The sequence below is a fragment of the Hyposmocoma kahamanoa genome, unplaced genomic scaffold, assembly GCF_003589595.1.
Source record: "Hyposmocoma kahamanoa isolate Upper Pololo Valley unplaced genomic scaffold, ASM358959v1 92, whole genome shotgun sequence".
NCBI classification, from domain to species: domain Eukaryota; kingdom Metazoa; phylum Arthropoda; class Insecta; order Lepidoptera; family Cosmopterigidae; genus Hyposmocoma; species Hyposmocoma kahamanoa.
In genome coordinates, this window is record NW_020654748.1 from 15,063,462 (window position 1) to 15,084,872 (window position 21,411).

Here is a 21,411-nt window from a genome sequence, read left to right on the forward strand (position 1 = left end):
GATAATGTTAAAATAACTTATTCCCATTGGTTGTTTAAACATATCTCCTGTTCTCCAGTTCAGTAGATAGCACAATAAATCTTATTGTCTCTGGTAGATCTTGCAAATTCTTTTTAAGGAATCAGTATGAAAATATTTACGTGACTTGCACTAGTAAAAAAAATTCGTTGCAGATGTAGATTTTGTACGGTTATATGTTCTGGTGGTCTTTTTTTAAGAATCTTAGATTGTTAGGGTAAAGCTGATTGTTGTGACGTCACTTTTTTATTATAAATAACGCTGGCAGTCCACGGCTCTTACTACAAGCCATATAAAATTTTTATACATTAGTATATCACTTAATTCACGACCTAGTTCATAGTCAACACTTCGTCAGTCTAATCTACTGCTGGTAGTAGAGACCTTTGTAGTCGAGAGCCGCTTTCTCTTCTTGTTGTCTAGCGGCCTCTGGATTGTTTCTGGCTTCAATTTCTTGACGCTCCTGAAAATGTAATACAATTTTTATGATAAATCTTATAAGATATTTACTATATTTTTTTATTCTTGTATAATCTATATGTATTATATGGATTATACAAGAATAAAAATATCTCTCAGTTATCATCCAATAAAAAAAACGCTATATTCGTTATATAAAAACCTACAGCTATCTGCTTGTCGGCGGTATTCCAGAACAGGATATACCTGTAATGAAGTGTGCCATGGAATTGTATGATTTAATTCCGCCTTCCACTTTCCATTATCGGGAAATTAGACGTAGGCTAGGGTTCCACCCCTTTGTTGTGGATATTCCAAGACACGAAGCGTTACGCTTCCACATTTATGTGGCGAACGGCTATGGAGTGGAATTCCCTGCGTTCACACCTGTGCCCTGAATGCTTCAACTTGAGCCTTTTCAAGGCGAGAGTGCATAGGATTTATTTAGATGTACGTGCTCCATCGTCGAGCGCATTATCACTTTCGATCACGAGAGATGGAGGTCAAATGCGTACTTATTTATCTTATTATTAGGCATATTATCTAAAATTGACTTCATGTACAAGAAGGCACTATTTTTGGCCACAAACTAACATTACACAACAAAATTGGAAGTCTGGATGAAAACTGAGAACCAAAAAAAAGATTAATACACGCTTCAATCATTATTCCTCAATCACCGAATTTACAATCGAATACGTGAAGACAAAAATCGTTAAGAATCGTTTTCAATATGTAGAAGACCTTTATCTAAGTTTGGCTCATCGAGAGCCAGCATGATAATTATGTACGAATAATCTTTGGGCTGTGCTACATTTAATCACTCATGTATATAGATGTACATCTATAAACATCCGAAATCTAAATATCACAGCGAGCCCATTAATCAGAAATCGCGGCCAAAGTCAAATTTTGCATATGAAGATAATCAAAACCGTGATTTGTGGCGACTACTTTTATGTAAATTTAGAATCGATGACAAACGACGCTCTGTCCTTGACTTTTTATGCAAAACTGTTTCGGAATAGGTATTTTTATCATTTGAATGTAGTCAAATGGAAAGTTCATGTCCAATAAATATTTCTTTACAATTAATTACATACTCAAGTTCAAAGTTCCGCTCAATGACGCAAATGACGACATGGGCGTAATATAAATTCAATAATTTTGAACAAATTTGTCATTGACGAGTAACACAAGAAATATGTACCTGGTTGGCTTTGATTCCAGCATAGATGAGGTCAAGACCCTTCTGGATTTCAGGAGATACGGGGGGAGGTGTAGGAATGTGATCTCCCTTGACCCTGAAGCCGAATTCGTCAGCGGTGTACTCTACAGTGATTACTTGACCATCGGGCGCAGTGTAGGTGTAAGAACCGCTCTGGACAAGAGCAGATTGATCCTGGTTTTCACCAACAGTCTTCAGGTAACCTTGCTCTTGGGCCTGGATGTTGTTACCGGTTTCGTACCTGGAATTGATATGCATACTTTGAATGTATGAATGATTCGTTATGTGGTAAGCGGGCAGTAATTGTTAGCTGAACTATGCTATTAATTACTTAGTAATCAATTAAAATTGAATTATGCATCTGTTATACTATAGCTTCGACTGAACAAAACATCAAGTACATAACAACTCGCCAGTTTCCGGCACTAGTTCATTTCGGACTAATATATAATCTTTTCGAATTCGAATATATAACGTATTTTATTTCATGTTCTAGGTAAGGTAATTCAATAAATTCCATCTACAACGACTTGCTTATAAGAATCATCAGTAACTAATATGTTATTAAGAGTACTTACGCAGTCTTGTAGCTTCCATCAGTCCCTTGTTCCTTGTCAAAACGGATAATTGGGATGAAAGTGGTGGTCTCCAGAGAGACTTTGGGTCTGAAGTCTTCAATCGGCCTGGACTGCTGCTGCTGAAGCTGGTGTTGTTGTTGTTGTCTGTACTCCTGCTGGGACTGGTAGTTATTGTAGTTCTGCTCCGCCGTCGCCTGGTCGTCTGCGTGCTGCAGCTCTTGAGGCTTAAGGGACACTCTCCTTTGAGGGAGAGCTGTCGCAAAGGCTAAAACTGCGGCAATTACCTGAAATTTTCATGAAAAATACACACTACATTTAAAACATATTTAAAAGCAATGCACTTGAAATCAAAATACAAAAAAAGAGTAAATTGTATGCCTTTAACTTCAATAATATACTTAATTTTGAGGCGGCCATAGTAATGATATAATATAAATTAATCAGAAGTCCTTGAGACAATTACTTTTTGACCTATACGTAATAGCCACCGACACCATGCTTAGAAATGCATTGGGTACATTAATAATGAAACGAGATGATGTCAGACAGAAGAGCTTAATCATATTCGTAATGTCGCAAGATAAGATGGAGCGGATACAATAGGCACAATGATTGTGAAACAGCCTCATTCGACACGCAGGTTGGGCGAAAGTGGGCTCCGCATAACGTGTATTGGCGTATCCACAACTATGCTATTGTTTTCATTCAGATCCTCTTGCATATTGGTTATGCTTTGTTAGCATTGAAATCTTCCTTGTTGGTCATTAGTCACCGTTGTGTAATAATAAGCTACTTTATTTCATATCAAAATGTGCGATTTTTTTTATTTACTTCCCGCACTTTATACTGTTTATATGAAAGCTTATCTATATTTATGCAAAAGTTAGCAGTAATTGTATTGCAGAGCTTAAATAAATAAATCAGACGATTAAACGTTACTTCACCTTCTTTCGTACGTATAATAACCACATGTGATCACACGTCAAATAATCCAAGTACAGAATGCTAAAAAAATCGACCCCAAAAGATGGTGAATTTTTTTAATAATATCAAGTGACGGAACGAACAAGTAGTTCGTCACTAGCCAAGCAGTAATGTCAGCATTACTGTGTTCCGGTTTTGAAGCGTAAGGGTGCTGGTGAAATTACAGGTGCATACATGGGACTTGTCAACTTATATCTTAGAGTGATGAGCGCAGTGCTGCCAGATCTTTGCGATTTAAAGCTCTGAGTGGCACTGCAACTGTTGGGGACAGGTGTGTCGCTTACCACCGGACACACGACTTGTTCATCCCGTCACTTAGTATTATAAAAAAGAAAAAATTACATTTACCTATTTAAACCACTATACATTCGCCTGTAGAGAAAATAAAATTCAAACTTCAATGTAATCTTAAAATATGTAACACAGTAATAGTCCGACATACATTTCGATATTTACTTTATATTACTAGCCAATCCAATATTAGACCATATAAATATTACTTTCATTCTTTCTTTCTTTTGTTTAATACCGAGTGACAGGACGAACAAGCCGTGCGCCAGGGGTTAAGCGACACGCCTGTCCTTAGCAGTTGCAGCGCCTCTCAGGCTTTAAATCGCAAAGATCTGAGGGACATTGCCAATCCGCGTGTCACCCTGAAATATAAGGTGACAAATCCCACATACCTGTTATTTCACCAGCATCCTGCAATTCAAAATCGGAACGTAGTAATGCTCACATTGCTGCTTGACGGCAGAAATAGGCAAGGTGGCAGTACTCCTCTGGACGAACTTTTTCACTAGAAACTCTACTTATTTCTAAAAATTTTTTTTCTTTCTTTCTTTAGTGCCTAGGTTCGCAAACTTTCTGGCTCACCGCCCACTTAGGCAAGATAAAAAATTTCAACCACCCACCAATACAAAAATAATTGAAGACACGTATTCTTTTAAATCACAAAAAATTACAAGGAAAAATATTATATATATGTTGTGTAGTTTATATTGATAATTGAGATTTTTTATTCCCAAGGACCTTTCAGCGCTCACTGAGGGTGGTAGAGACCACTTTGGGAAACTATACTTTAGTGGATAAATTATTGCAACAATGGGAAAAATGGAGATACTTTCGTTGTAATTTTATTACAATACAATATAAGGCGTTACCAGTTTTAAATGTAGGTAAATATAATTCTTATAGTTTAATGTAACACAGTCTACGTATATTCCCATAATTATACAACTATGTAATAAATGCCCCAATTGTGTAATATTACATAAAGTTGGATGTTGCTGACCCTACAGAGATGGTAAAAGTGAATTAGCGTTGAATAAAATAATTATCATATACCGCAATACAACCTCGCTACCGGAGTAATAGTAACTTGACGTCGTTTATCAAATTGTTTTCTACAAAAATACTCTGTAGCTGTGTTAGTTAATCCATACTATATTTTAAACGCGATAGTACCTCTATCTGTTAAGTTTTCAGGCTTAAGCTGCTGAACCAACACTAATGCATTTTGGTATAGAAACAAATGTAACCTAGGAGAAGGACATAGGCTAGTTTTTTAAAGAAGGTGAAATAGGGGATGAAATTTGTATGGAGAACCAATAAAACTACGTACGAGTATATAATTAATATAGTACAGTATGCTACTCGACGTACTTATTCTATATAGACGAAGTCGCGGGGACCACCTAGTATTATAATAATAAATAATAAAATATATAGGGTGTAATTTCGTAGCGGTAAAGCTCCTTGTGAAAGAGCTCGTCCAACAGCCCACCTACCTTACCGTACCTATTTCTGCCGCCAAGCAGTAATGTGAGCAATACTGCTTGGCGGCAGTAATGCTCACATGATAGATGCGTTTCTGTATAAAAGGGTAAAAGTCCTGGTGAAATTACAGACACATGGGACTTGTCAACTCATGTCTCAGAGTGACGGGCGCAGTGGCAGTGCCCATAAGATTTTCGCGATTTAAAACTCTGAGTGGCAATATAACATAAAGCATGACTTGTTTGTCCCGCCACATGGTAATTAAATTATAAAAAAAAATTGTTTCACGATATTTTAGATGTTGTTTCTACTCACCAACACAAATTACTATGGTGAAAAATGAAGTTAATATTCCATGCTAATCATTTTAGTTTAGGCTGCATAAGCCTTGAATGAAGCCACTCTAATAATAATAATAGCATGGGCTGTGTGTTGCCACTACCGCCCACACTACCTCTATCGTCACCCATGTAGGAGCATGTTTATATTGCTGTGGAATGAAATGGAAGTGAATCTTTGTAACGATATTGTAAATAGCATAATGAATTTTATGGTTAATTGTGTAACGTACAAACTAGATACGAGCAAAAATCTTCCGCGGAAATCTTGGTAATGCACAAGCATTCTCGAAAAAAAAATTCGCTTCCATTCCGTTCCACCGCAATATTAATTGAGCCTTACGTTAAGGTGCACCGAAAAATTCCCCATAATAATAATAATAAAATAAATAGTAAAATAAACAATAATATTATACTAATCTTGACCAAACGTATGGAACAGGTTGTTTTTTTAACAAATTTCAAAGACGAATGTTGTTCTTATTTTTGGATAGGATCACAGCCTAAAGCATAGTGCAATAATAAATTCGCACCCTCAGCGTTATAACACCACATCTGCAAAATGACAACTTTTCAAGAAAGTGATTTAAAGATTCTACGAACGAAATTAGTCGACAACTTTTCATGCTTAAATAGAAAAGTTCTAAAATTTCATTATCATTTAATTGGTTTCATGTGGTTTGTATTATTTTCATGACTTTCGTGTATTAAAAGCACTTTTGACGTATGATCGTACACGTAGTTTAGTAGCAGTAGAGCTCCTTGTGAAAGAGCTCGAGTTACCTACCGCCAAACAATAATATGAGTATTACTGTATTTCAGTTTTGAAGGGTTAGGGTGCTGGTACAAGGACAGGCACAAAGGAATTGTCAACTTATGTCTCATGGTGACGGGCGCAGTGGCAGTGCCCTTCATATCTTTGCGATTTAAAGCTCTGAGTGGCACTGCAAGTGTTATTGATAGACGTGTCGCTAACCACCAGGCGCACGACTTTTTCGTCCCGTCACATGGTATTATAAAAAGAAATGTTTCACGATATTTTAGATGTTGTTTCTACCCACCAACACAAATTACTATGGTGACCCTATTACTATGTCTGGAATTCAGAAAATGGAGTTACTATTACCTACTAATAATTATAGTGATGAGGGACTGCATAAGTCATGAATGAAACCTCTCTAATAATAATAATCAAATTAATCTTTTAGGCCTCGGGAGAGGCGAGAGTCTAAAATTTAGATATATTATTATATATAACTATCTAAAATAATAATAACAGCGCGAGCTGAGTGTTGCCACTACAGCTCACACTACCTCTGTCATCATTCATCACCCATAATAATAATAAAATAAATAGAAAAATAAATATGAATACTAACAATATACTAATCCTGGATCATTTGGTCCGATTAGTATATTAAAGAACTTCATTAAATCACAATTTCATTGTTCATACCGAATTACATAACATTTGTTCGCTTCACTGATTTTTAACGCCTTCTTCACACATACATAACATTTCAGTTGAAAACTACAAATTACATGTCGAATGAACGATATCCCAAACCAATTATAACAAAAAAACGCAAATAAAAACAATAACCAGATAAGTACGTCAGTGTTGCTACATTAAGTAGTGACGCATTAGTGTTTTTAGGGTGTGGTACTGCTATTATCGAATGTTATGGAAGCTATTGCAATTTTATAATGCCGCAGATTACCGAATGCATCTATAGAACCAGGTTAATACATTTATCTTTTTACCTCTTGACCACTACAAGTACAGTACAAGTGTAAGTTGTACAAAATAAATAAATCAACTATCTGGAGCAAAGATTGGGTCTACGATGGAACGAGCTCGCCTAGAAGATGCCTATTCAATCGCATCTCAAAGATATTCGGATTGCATGTGCTCGGAAACACAGTCGCAGCAAAATTTCATTTCTGGGCTGTGCGCATAATAAAAGATGACGAAAAACGCTTAGTATGCCAGAAGAAAATATCGACCAAGTAAGGATGATATCCCGCCGTGCGTCAGGATGTCCGATGGTAAAAGGGGGCGGGCGGGATGATGGAGCTCATGGGCACACCCACCACAATTATTCTGTAGAATCGAAATGATCATAAAAAGACACATCTAACAGACGAACACTCATTTCGAAATTTGTAGTTTCCTTGAAATTGTGCCAAATAACCACAACATTTACCTGGCCTCAAACTAGGTGAAATTCCCTGTAGTACTAGAACAACGGAATCAATCTTGTGAAGTTAATTGCCCACAGATCAGAACCTATTTTGTGAAGTTAATATCCTACATTAGTCCTACCGGGAATCGAACCCGGGACCTCCTAGTCCAGCGTCCACAGTGCAAAACGTGGGACCACCAAGAAATATTACCCATTTCATAATATCAAACCTTAACAGGTACAATCAAAGTTTCCAATAATTTTATAATGTGCCATCTGGAGAGGGTGATAGAAATTGTCTTAATTGTGTATTACAGCTGCCTTTTGTTTCCATAACTCTACATACAAAAAATACTGCTACGATGTTCTGTAAATATTGAACGAATCTTACCACACTAACGGATTTGTTACGTAATATTTATGAAAGTTTTGTATGAAAATTGTAGAAACTATTCAAAAAACTAGACTTGCCACTTTTCCTACATTTACACGCGCTCAAATATGACCTAGAAATACATTATGCAATGCAAATACGAGATCAAGATCATATCAAAACAACTAATCAAACGATGTTGTGATAGAAAAAAAAAGAGAAATTGCTTCTATTTGCAATCATTAATTGAAGTTTTGCAATAAATATCACTATTATTCAATTTTTATGAGTTTAATAAAAAAGCATTTGACCTATTTGACTATAATGTAAAATTTTACCTCCAAAAAATTAGAAACATTCCATTGTATACTAAAAAAGACTCCAATCACGCTAACGACATTCCATAGCAACACAGACAGCTATTCATTAGAATATCACTTACCTTTTAAGTAGATACCCCAATAAGCATGTTACGAGAGATATTGGTCAAGTATTTGTAATATAAATAAAATTATGTACGACAACGCAATTAATACCCTATCGTAACGCACTACGTTCTTAATCTCCAATAAAACTGTAGAGTATATAGTATGAAGCAATAATTAAATGCAGGTATACGAAGATATATGTCAAAGTTCAGCATCAGACACGTTTGACCAGGCTTATTCAGCGATGTCTCTCGCAACAGCTGATCTAGGAAAATCCTTTACACAAATACTACCTCAACCTTTTAATTGCTGCCACTCACTATTAAATTGTCCAGTTCGTCAAACACCAACATTGTTAATGACCTAAATGTACTACATTAGTAATGCACGTATCATTTGGCATTGACCTAATATTTTCAAAGGGTCTCTAAGGGTTTTTGTGAACTTACCAGAACTTTCATTGTTGTTTTTGTAGGGTGACGTTCGACACTGAAGCACGTGGATGCTTGTGAACTATGTCAGAGTGGTAGAAGTGCGCTCACTTTTATACTACACCCCTGCCACTTACCCGCGCTCAGCTCCGAACCATCACACTTTCATACTCGATTTGCCTCTGTAATACAGTGCTGCAGCCAACGCCTCGATTTTTGTGATTTCAATATCGATATAAAAAATCGTGACTACAGATTTGTATGTAGCGTCACATCAATTTATTTTTGGCAGCCATGTAGAACGTTAGGCGTAAGTGCATCATGTGTGCAATCATTATAAACGAGAAAGTGACAACAAGTAACATTACAATAAAATATCAAAGAGATATATTTCGTGATATATTTTGTCCTAATTTTATTATTTGTTTCACTTAACATAGAATTCTATTAAACAATTAGGTGTAAGGAAGTTATAGATAATTCATACACTAAAAAAATTAGAATAAATAATGCTATATATTTAATAATCAGTAATCAACATTCAATTCTAAATTGCGTTCCGAAGCATTGAGTATTCTTCAATTCACAATTAAAAGTGTTTGAACTTATATTAATAATATGAGTATTATGGCATTAAATGCAGAACACAGTAATTACTCATATTGTTAGTGTTTGAACTTATATTAGAATTTATAATCCATTCCATCTATCGAGTAACTGTAAGTATGATTTGCAGCCGTTGATGTCAAAATCTTGTGTGAAATTTTATTTTAAAATGTATAAAATTACTACATTAGTAAAACATGTTATCTACATAATTTTTTTTTGAATGGCCAAGTTGGCGTCAAAGCAGAGATTAAAATGGGCAATTTCTGTTTTATGACTTTTGTGAACACACTATTTTTTTAACAGCGAATTCAATACCTACATTTTCGTAGAACAAAAGATCTTCTTTTCAATAATAATTTAATATGTAAAATTTTATTCTATAATAATTTAACATAAAATTTAATTGTGTAAAATGTATCGAGTTCTTAGGTTTTCGCGATTGTTACACATAGGAAATGAAACTATTTTTCCGGATTTAAATCGCGTATCTGTAAAGGGCCCGAAACGTCGGTTTGTTTGAAAAAACAAATATACGCGATTTAAATCCGGAAAAATAGTTTCATTTCCTATGTGTAAAATGTATTTGTTACTAATATTAATTTTTAAGTGACATTGTAACTAACACTATGGGTCAAAGTGATTTGAAATAAATGAATTATTATTATGTATTATTATTATACACAGTCAACTCTAATGGCGCCATACATATGCAGACAAGATCACATGTCTACAAAATAAACTAATGGGAATATATCCAAGACAATAATAAAGCACCTGAATCCCAAAATAAGGTTAGATCTCTAAGAAATTTGTTGCGGTGTCTTGTTGCGGCTAGTGTTTTACAACATCGTCCTACATAAAACAAAGGACTTAAGTTAGATGGTAGTCAAACCTCGTTTTCCTTCTGAACTAGAAATGTCGAAATCTCGAAAATCGTAGAGATATCGTCCTTCAGGGACGGAAAAAAAACCAATGATACATGATTACCGGTATACCGATTCATCGGACAACGTTTACCGCCGATTACATAAACGGTAGGCGTTGTTCGGCTGTGGAGCAACGAGTTAGTATCAGTTATCAAGGCGCCTTGTGCAATAAGTTCAAAAGGGTGCGTGCGCGCAGCCGGCCGATCTGCCTTGCGTGCCGAATTATTCGGCCTAGCTGGTTGTATTGAAATTAATAAATATTAAATCTTTTGTTGCAATTATATAAATACTAGTTGTAAAGTAAATGTTAACGCACTTTGGATATGAGATAATTACGTTTTTAAGATGACACTTATTGACAACCATACATAAGAATGGTTACACACGGCGGCTTTTAGCTTTCAGCGCGATTGCATCGCTACACTTGCGATTTATAGGCGCGTTGCAATTTCTCGTTTGTATCGATGCAATCGCGCGTTTGCATCGATGCAGTCGCGCATTTGCATCGCTGCTAACACTCGCCATGTGTAACAGCTCTTACATTATGTAAGCCAATCTCTACTTTAGATATAAACTTGGCACTACGTCGATAAATCGGACGAACCAGGAGCGTTGACAAGAGCGGGCGCCTGCATCGTCGCAGCATTGCGTGCAGTGTAGCGGTCGTGAAGAGATGTCCGTTACGTAGCACAGGGTCATTGACCCCGCGCGTGCCGACCGCCTGCCCGACCGACCTGGTGGTACTAACGACCACAATAAACTACTATCCTACTTGAATTAGAGTGATATCGATTTCAAATCATGCTCAGCTTTCAAAGATTTGGCCACAGGAGGACATTTTGTTGTCATCCTTGAATTAATACATACATACCTACTTTGTTCAGAAAAAACAACAGCTGGTTCTTGAACTTGACACATTTTTTTAACGAGTTATTATAACAGTGTATACGCTAAGTCGTTAAAATTTGAAACTAAATTATTTGAATAATTTTCACAGTTTAAGAGCAAATACACCTATCGTTAAAATTCAACGAGAATGTCATTATTGACTTAAAAACAAAGCTTCTCGATTAAACAGTGTCAAGAGCGCGAATCACAAACAGTTGCTCAATTAAAGTGAGAGTCAAATTTTACAACTGATGGTTAATAAGCAGATAGTTTGAATTTCTTCATCATTAAATAGCGTATTATTAACACGTTAGTTAGGTGATGAGATTATGTTAGTGAACAGCTGCAGTTTAGACTACCATCATTTGTTGCACAATAAAAGTGAGAGGAGGAACGAACGCTTCTTCACGACTGCGGTACTTTGAAGATGTGAACTGATCTTGACATTTAATTCTGATATTTTAATTTGCGATCGCGTGAATACGCTCGAAGGTGTTTGTGTTGTTTGATAGAATGCTTTCTTCTCTTCACATTAGGATTATTTTACTTAACGAACCCAGACGAACCGGGTATCATTGTTACGGTCATTGCCCGTCGTTTTAGTTACGTAGTTTCCAATAATAATGTGGATTAATAGAGAGATTGTACTTTATTAACATAAATAAAAACTTACGAATATTTACAAAAACTTCATCTTTCATTAAATGTTTAAAAGATACACAATGCAAAAACAAAACTATTTACATTTTTATACAGGATTAAATAGGTGAACCCGTACCAGATATCTACATTACATACATAACTTTCGTGATATATTTTGCCCGTGATAAGTTTATAACTAAAGTTAATATGGCGCAAATTTTACGAATGTAGGAGGGCTCATAGAAATCTATGACTACAATGGCAGTTAACTTTTATTACTAATTGATTTATATAAAATGTTGTATTATACGGTGGCTGCAGCAGCTCTCGATGCTTCTGTCGTTGATACATTAGCACCTTCCATGTTTGCTTCGGCCTCTTCTGTAGTTTTAATAGCTTCAGTTGTCTGAACCGCTTCAGTAGTGCTTGCTTCTGCTTCTGTTGTGACTTTAGCAGCTTCTGTCGTTGATGCATCGTTACCTTCAGCTGTTTTAGCCACGTCGGTAGTGCTTGCATCAGCTGCTTCAGTTGTTTTGGTTGCTTCTATTGTTGATACGTCGGAAGTTTCTGTTGTCTTAGCCGCTTCAGTGACTTCTACAGCTTCCGTTGTTGATGCACCAGCAACTGCTTCTGTCGATTTAGCCTCCTCAGTCGTTGATGCTTTCGCCGCCGATTCAGAGGCTTTAGCCTCAGCTGTTGATTTAGCAGATCTCGCGTCGACAGAAACGGGTGTCGATTTTTGGTCACCAGAACCTTCTGATCCAGGGTGCTCTTCAGGTGCTTCAGATTTTTGTGCTGACTTTGAAGCGGGTGCGGAACCAGATCCAGCGTTATCCGCAATATTCAAGGCACGCCCTGACTTTTCTTCTGTTGAGCTTGAAGTACTCAAGCCTGGTACACGAGGAATGTGATCACCAATAGGTTGAAATCCATTTTCATCGGCTATGTACCTGTATCAAATTGTTATTATAAACAGTAATTTAACTTCGTTTGATTCACTTCAAAATAACACTGAAAAGCGATGACAAAAAAATTCTGGTCAGACGTGCGTCTATTTTTCATTAATAAAAATAAGTTTTGATAATTCGCAACAAATGTGAATTTTTTCAGTCAAGTGTGGATACCAATTTTACAAAGTGGCAATTGTCCACCGTCCTACAAAACTGTTAGTTAATAGACCCTTGCTCTTACAAGCATAAGTGTATTTAATTCATAGTATTTCGTTTACCTAACGCTGATGAGAGTGCCATCAGGGGCAGTGTAAGAGTATGACCCAATTTGAACATGAATCTCGTCGCTCTCGTTATTTTCTCCTCCCTCGTTGCTGTCCGCTGACCGCCCTTTTGGTAAAACTTTGTTATAAGACGTTTCTTCGCGTTTGATACCGTTCGCAGTCTCGTAACTGAAAATATTTATTTCCTCATTGTGATTGCCTACCATAAAACCACGAATGGAAAAGTAGGAATTGGTAGTACTTCTTAATTACTACCAAATAAATTTGTATTGCTTTATTGTTTAATTTTCGTGTATTGGTGACAAAATGACAGCTTTTATAACCAACAAGACATAATTATATTGTTATAGTTACACAATATTTTCGTCATAATAAATGTTAAGACATTTATTAAAATAATGAAAAATAATGAAAAATAATAATAATAAAAAAGATTTTAAGAAATTGGATGCCCTCCATACTATTTAAAAAAATAGTACTTAATCTGTAAAATTATCGTGTATAGAATTTATTACGACAATGTCAACAAAGGTAATTTGTCTGGTATAAAAATAAATCGAACAGAACAAAAACTTTGTTTCATTGACTTTTTTAAATTACAAAGAAATTTATTTACCTGAATTTATAAGTTCCATTTGACTCCAATTCATCAGATTGTGAAACTATGGGTATGACCGTAGGTTGTTGCTTTTCTAAAGGCACCACGTCCGTATTTGCAGGCGCAGCCATCACACGCCCTGCCCAAAAGAACAAGCTAACCACTATGTAATGCATATCTGCCTAATTTGTACACACTCCCGAAATCCACTGATGAATGGCACTCCAGACCTCTTTACCACCTATATGTAAGTGTCATCTATTTACACTACCCCCCGCCCCCGCCTTCCAGTGGAGCGAACCTTAGCGGATGCTAAATACTTCAACCTTAGCGCTTGACTGAGGTGTTCTTCAGAAAAATTTCACAACCGTAAAGGTGTCAACAATGAGACATGATAATGTGACGCGACATGATTAAAATACCAGCCTGTACTATTACTGTGCAAAGTTTGCTATTTACCACTTGAGCTATCTGCAGCGCAAAAGTTACGTATTTGATACAAGTATGAGTGCGTTCGTTATTATATCGTTTTGTTATATATACAGTGGTGGTCATAGAATTAAGAACGCTTCATAATACGGCACCATTTCGATATACAAGTGTTCATAATAAACATAATAACCCTTCCTGGACAAAAAATACTATAGTGCTAGCAGAAAAATCACACTATTTAGCTAGTACACATTCAGGGCTAACAAAATCTTAAAATCTTAATAATAATCAATGTTAAAAATACTGTTAAAATTAGAATCATTTCAATTTTATTTAAACTGAAATAGGATGAAGGCTGGACAAACAATTAAGAACGAGGTAGGGACTTGACAGTAGTATTCACAATATTTCAATAATTTGAGTAGTGGTATGTTTAACAACATAACAACGTTTTCTTAATAATATAATGATAAATAAAAAAGAAATGTAATATTTAGTAGCCTGTCCTCGACGGTGGATAACGGTATGGCAGCGGCGCAGCTGCGACTCTGCAGTTTTCAAGTGAAAAAGGGTTCCACTCTCCTAAAAACGCATCGTACAACTCGTTCACGTTACTACACCGTCTGTTTGCAAATTCCTTTTTGACTTGACACCAAAGATGCTCTATTGGATTAAGACCTGGGATGTTTGGTGGTCAGTCCAACACAGTTACCAGTTGGCTGTTGAGGAATCTTCGAAAAGAGTAGGCTGTATGTTTCGGGTCATTGTCATCCTGGAATGTTCAAATTACCGGGGGATTATCATCAGCGTACGGTAGCATACATTCTTCAATGATGTGTTTGTATTGGTACTGGTCCATATTACCTTGTCAGTCTAGTAGGTCCTACGCCATAACTAGAAAAGCAACCCCAAATCTAAATGTTTCCACCACCGTGCTTGACCGTCTTTTTCGTATATTTTGGATTAAATGCCATATCTTAGGTCGCCGTACGTACTGCTTGCCATCAGAGCATAGTCTGTTCATTTTAGTTTCATCCGAGAAAAGTACATACTTCCACTGCATCTCTGTCCAGTTTTCACACTTCTTTGCAAACACAAGTCTGGCCTGTCTAGGTCGTGGTGTCAACAAGAGCACGTGTCTTGTTACTCTTCCATATAAGTGTGCCTCCACCAAGCGTCTTCGGGTGGTGCGCGCAGAGACTGTACGAGGAATATTCTCACCAAAAACTTCGTTTTTTATTTGATTTGAGCTTTTGAATGGATCCTGTCTAGCGAGTTTAACTATTCTTGAATATTCTCGTGGAGACGTTTTTCTTGCTTTAGGTTTACGGGGAATATACAAAGTTATCTGTTGTGTTTTAAAATGTTTCACGGCCTGATACACCTTCGTTTTTGATCAATGCAAATGATCTGCAATTTTCTGTTATGACCACTTACGACCACGCAGGTTTATTATAACTTCTCTTGTAGCAGAGTCACAAGATTTATTTTTTCCCATTAAGGTCTAACCACACATATCCGGGACGTGCCCGGGCAGTGGACGGATCGTGCTCCGTCAGGGGTTTAAAAAAATATCGTTGCGTATATTTTGTATGAACTTGTTCACACATATCCGTGTCCAGGCCATCGCCGGGATGGGCCCACAGTTCATACAAACTAGCACGCCCCGTCCACGTCCCGGGCACGGCCCTGATGTGTGTGGATAGTCCTTTATTGTCTATCAATAATCGCACAAAACGTTTTTAAACCAATAATACCGCGCAAAGGACATAAAAATAATAATTGAAGAATTATCGCATTCCATTCTCAAAACAGTAAAGAAGAATATTATATTTTAGTTTTAGTCCTTAATTATTTGTCCAACCAGTGTTCCGTGAAGTAACTAAGATTTTGATTTAGTAAAAAAATATATATAGGTACCATTATGTAGACAAGATTATTACGTTAAATAAAATAGGTCAGTCCACAGTCCAGATAATATTGTTTGACACCATTAAAGAATATACATAAATTCATTCTACACTTAATGGTTATTGCAAAATAATAATGGCTTTGTGTCATTAATCGTTCTTATTTCTATGACCACTACTGTTTATATGTATATGTATGTGTGTATAGCTGCCTGCGCTATAAGCGTAAAACATGAGTTTAAAATTAATTAAAGTTACGAACAATTTACTAATTAATATAGTTATTGAACAATGTCCAATACTTACTTCCTCATACTGCAAGTAAAGCGTGTTTACGGCTTACGTCAGCAATCGACGTTTCTGATATCTATAAACTCGTCTCAGCTGTTTTTTTATGATATCAAGTGACGGAATGAAGAAATTGTTCGACTGGTAGTAAGTGACACGGCAACCCCTATGGGTTCCCTTTGGGTATGAGTGGGTGGTACTATTACCAGCAGTGTCTCTCAGAGGCTCTAAATCGCAAAGATCTGAAGAGCATTACCATTGCACCCGTCACCCTAAGACATAAAGATGACAAGTCTTATGTGCCTGTAGTTTCACTAGCACGTTTACCCTTCAAAACCAGAACGCAGTAATGCCTGCTTGGTGGTATAAATAGATATGGCAGTACTTCCCGGACGAGCACTTCAATAATGAGTTCTTCTGAAATATGTAAGTATAATATTGTAGTTGCTGGTAATAATACGACCTCCACTCGATCTTTTGTTTTAACCGCGTAATCAATAATATTGTTATTCATCCAAGTCAGACCTTAATATTTATAAAACTTATAATATAAAATATATATTCATTAAAATCTCGTTTGGCTAGTATTTTTTATTAGCGTAGGTATAGATCGCAGGTTAGTTTGTTAAATGGTCATCATTACGCTACCAAACGCGTAAGTGATTTGTTGTAGAGTGAAAATATAAGTGTTACTAGACATTATGATTGGGAATATAATTATAATTACAATATTTATAAGCTTCGTTCTTCGAAGTGTAACTAGTGACAAAGCATGGGACAGAGTAGATATTGAAAGAGCTCCAAGACACCACTATAAATATAATCAGCCAGTAGATGAGATTTACGCCGCTATACCAGTAGCAGTAGTATACGAAGACAAAGACATACATGAGGAAAAATCTTCAAAAAACGAGCCTACAAGAACAGGTAAAACCAAAAGTATTGTAATAGATCCAAATCTGAAGAATATTTACAATATTTCTGTTCCATTCTCGAGAAATGTTAAAGATGAAGTGGTAGATATTACAAGCAAACTTAAAAGTAATATAGACGCAAAGAACACAAAAATAATGAATAATGACACGAAGATAGAAATTACTACAATGGAGGACACTGATGATATTTTCATTAATATATCTGCAAATACTTACAAGGATCATAAAGATACAAATGCAGGCGAAGTCGCAAGTAAATCTGCAAGTGATAATTTCTCGGAAGGTCATGAAAACATGAAGAACACAAACAATAAAACAGATACTACGAATGAAAAGCTTGCAGACCATACACGCTTAAGTCCTAAGATCGACAAAAACATAAAATTATTGTCTCAGTACTCTACAAAGGAAATTCATATTCCAGTAGTAATTGTTTACGACACAGATAAGGACCCGGTCAAGAACAATAATGATCAAATTTTTGCTACAAGTCCTAAGACACAAGTACCAAAAACCTTTACGCAAAGAACAGAAACAGATAAAGAAAAAGAAAGTCAACAACAAAAAGGATTCATATTGAGAGCCTCGAGTTTCAATGAAGATAAAGTTGACACTACAATTTCTCACAAACCTAAGCCTCAAGAAAATAATGAAGAAGTACTGCAAAGTAAGAAGCAAACCTCTTTTCTATCAAAAATGGAAAAAGTATCTGTCACTCCCCAAAAGCAGAATATGACTATCGTTCCACAAAACGAGCAAAAGACAGAAAGTTCTCAAAAAGAATTGAAATCAAGAACAACCGGAGAAACGGTTGAAACGACGAATAAGAACAGTACCAAAGGTGGGAAAAAAAGACGAGAACGTGACCCTGTTGTTCCTATCATCAACTCAAAGAACGAAATCTATTCACAAACTGGTGAATTTAGTTACAGGTAATACTGAAAAATAACTTTATTACCTATGTACTTGAAAAAATTACATCATTATGAAACGGGATACTTATATTTCAGTTACGAAGGAGGAGACGGCACGAAAGCTTTCAGTAAAGGAGAATTAAAAACATTTGACGACGATAAGACTGGTGAAGCTGTTGTCGGGAGTTTCTCATATAAAGTGAGTAAAAATATGCAGTAATGGAAAACGTTGTTTATCCGTGAGGTTATATTTTTAGAATTTATTCAAGAATTTGTATAACTCTTGTATGTGTAAGCTTATGTTTATTTATGTTGACACTTCATCAAAAGGGTCTTGTCAATTGACATTTCTTTGCAATCAAGCAATTTGGAAACTTGTTTGATATTTTTCAGGATAAAGAAGGCAATGACTTCAGTTTATCGTACACGGCGGACGAGAATGGTTACCGGCCGGTAGGAGAGCATCTTCCCACGTCACCTCCCATTCCGCCGGCTATTGCACGTGCGCTTCGCTACCTTGCCACTAAGACCACTCCACAGCCCGTTACAGAGGCACAAACATCTTGACCAAATTTATCATATGCATCATGACGAAGCAACTACTAAATAAAACAGCAATTTCTTTTCAAATGACTTCAGGGGTATTAATATTATGACTAGAAATCACTTTTAAATCTTGTGGGCAATAATGTGGAAAAGATATTTTGACAAATATATGTGGAAATTCATTAATGGCATTTTAATACTCATCTTTATTGTGTTAATATATTTCAAATTAGTAATAAGACCGTAAAAGTCTCAAATTTATTAAAAAAAACACTGAAATAAGATATAGGTACTTTTGTTAGGTTACAAATTTTGTCTGATATTTGTGTTTTACATTTTTTGAACCAATGACTTGGCTGTATGGTTTTATGCCTTTATCTTTTCATCAGCAAAGAGATATTAAAAAAACAATATCCAATATTTCTGTAGACATCAAGCGTTTGAACAATGTTGTCCGCCAATAATGAAATAATAATAACAATGATGTCAAAGCTACTTGCATGTAAGCTTATTTTTAGATTAAAGCTTGCTTATACATACGATTTAAAACATGATTATTAGCGAAATCGTATGTTGTATCCGATGAGTCACCATTATATTTCTGTACCTCCATTGTAAAATGGTTAAACTCGAATTTATCGAAAATGTGGATTTTGATACAATTGCGTGTTTTTCGTTTTTTACACTTGTGGTTATGCGATCATTGGCTGCGGAGATAACGATTGTGCAAAGGGATTAATGTTAGCAAAAATTTGCAAGTAATTTGTTCAAAATGGTTTATTTTTAATTTATCTCACAAGCAATAGCGACATTCGCAAATCGTATGTTTTAATTATGGTTAATCTCTACTTTTACCTGTATGAACAAATTAAATGTCGTACGAGTGTTGGTGTAAAGAGATGAAACTATACATATTTTGTTTTATAATGCCGGCCTAATATTGTGTAAAGCGGTAAAACTTATGTTTTATTGATACCCGCAAACAATGTTAAGAGCGTGAATTTATGTAAAGCGGTACTATTTTACTTTGACCACTTTTTGATAACTTTTTGATTTCTTTAGATAAACTCTACTTTAACCATTTTATACATTTCCATTTTTTTGTATAAGGGGTTATAAACATTTTATGTAAGCCAATATCTCTGTCATTTTTGCAAAATACAGGTTCATTTTACAATCAACTTATTACTTACACTTTATTCTATCTGAAAAGATTTGAAAAAATACTTTTTTTTTTGTGAATGAGTGGGAAAAAATCTGATTCAAAACGAGTTTTCGCTCTCATGTAAAATAGCATTTTTTGAGTTTAACCCATTTACACTGGAGGTACAGATTTACCTGTTAAAGCTTTTGTATTAATTTAGGTTCACAACATTGATTGTCTGTTTTAGGTTTGTGCTATATTTATAAAACTGCTTCTATCGAGTTTTTAGGTTTTGGCGATTGTTAAACATAGGATATAAAACTATTTTTCCGGATTTTTTGGTTTCCATGGAACCAGTAAAGGGCCCGTACGTTAGTTTGTTTGAAATAACAAATATACGCGATTTAAATTCGTAAAAAATAGTTTCATTTCCTATGTAAAACTACTTCTGTTTTTGTACATTTGCTTTGCCATTATCGTAGAAAGGTTCAATACTACCTGGATTATTTTCATTAGTATTTATATAGCAAGTTTTTGAGTCCAGAATTCGATAAATTTACTACGTCACTAATAATGATTTCATCGACGATGACCTTGTGAAGACGCTCACTTTAAACAGGTTGTATGAGGAATGTCGGAGGGTACTTACGCCTGCGACCGCTTTTGCCTTCTGAAGGCTTGCTCAAAACATTTTCGTAAAAATATAAATTTCATTGTCATGCTCGTCAACGTATAATTTTCCTTTTTCTATTGATCACGTTGTTGTATACTTAGTAATCGTAGATGGATTGTATTTGTTTTAACCACAAGCCTAATGCGCACATAATATTATATAATAATAATATTATTTAATAATAGGCGTAACTGGAGATTCATTGTACCAGTAGAGTTCCTTGTGAAAGAGTTCGTCTAGGGAAGTACTGCCACCTTACCTATTTCTGCTGCCAAGCAGTAATATGAGCATTACTGCGTTCCGGTTTCGAAGGACATAAGAGTGCTGGTGAAATAAAGCACATGAGACTTGTCAACTTGTCTTAGTTGACAAGTCGAGTTTGGTCGAGTTGTTTCGGAGGGATATCGGACTACATGTTCGTCTAGTCACTTAAGTAATATTAAAAAAAAAATTCTCTTATAGAATGAGTTATGCGCGAACCAATTCTATCAAAAATCTAAGCAGGTTTGAATCAAAATATATAAAGCTAGTCGATGTTTTTCTACACGTCGTAAAACGTTTAGTTCAGTGACAATTTCCGTAAGGTTACCTACTTTCTTTCAATAGAAAAAGAATACAGAAAACCCGTTCATAGGTTCAAATTTAAACTTGTCGATAGACTAAGTAAAACAATAGTATTTATTGACCTTCCAAAGTCCTTCTGTTTCTCTTACTTTTCCACACGATGTATTCATACATACGTGACAAATTTGACCATTGTTTTTGAATTAATACTACACCGTTTGTAGGAAGTGACATCAACGTTTTAGCACGCGGGTGTTGGCCGGAGCTTGTACATTTGGGCGCTAATTATTATACCTACTACGACGTTGT

General features: G+C 35.6%; 3 protein-coding genes across 3 annotated transcripts; 1 reads left to right on the forward strand and 2 right to left on the reverse strand.

The window, feature by feature from the left end:
• Positions 1-8,869, reverse strand: LOC113236578. The gene is made up of 4 exons (XM_026472716.1): positions 8,818-8,869; positions 2,284-2,567; positions 1,688-1,946; positions 1-481 (listed from the first exon to the last, which is right to left on the reverse strand). The coding sequence occupies exons 1-4, from the start codon at positions 8,827-8,829 to the stop codon at positions 383-385; spliced, it is 654 nt and encodes a 217-aa protein (XP_026328501.1). The 5' UTR covers positions 8,830-8,869; the 3' UTR covers positions 1-382.
• Positions 8,870-11,862: 2,993 nt separating this feature from the next.
• LOC113236577 (late embryogenesis abundant protein, group 3-like) lies at positions 11,863-16,493 on the reverse strand. The gene is made up of 4 exons (XM_026472715.1): positions 16,345-16,493; positions 13,715-13,835; positions 13,093-13,266; positions 11,863-12,814 (listed from the first exon to the last, which is right to left on the reverse strand). Exons 2-4 carry the CDS (start codon positions 13,825-13,827, stop codon positions 12,169-12,171), a joined length of 933 nt encoding a protein of 310 aa, XP_026328500.1. The 5' UTR covers positions 13,828-13,835; positions 16,345-16,493; the 3' UTR covers positions 11,863-12,168.
• A 534-nt stretch (positions 16,494-17,027) lies between these two features.
• LOC113236752 lies at positions 17,028-19,606 on the forward strand. The gene is made up of 3 exons (XM_026472919.1): positions 17,028-18,193; positions 18,272-18,374; positions 18,569-19,606. Exons 1-3 carry the CDS (start codon positions 17,028-17,030, stop codon positions 18,740-18,742), a joined length of 1,443 nt encoding a protein of 480 aa, XP_026328704.1. The 3' UTR covers positions 18,743-19,606.
• The last annotated feature ends 1,805 nt before the right edge of the window (positions 19,607-21,411 follow it).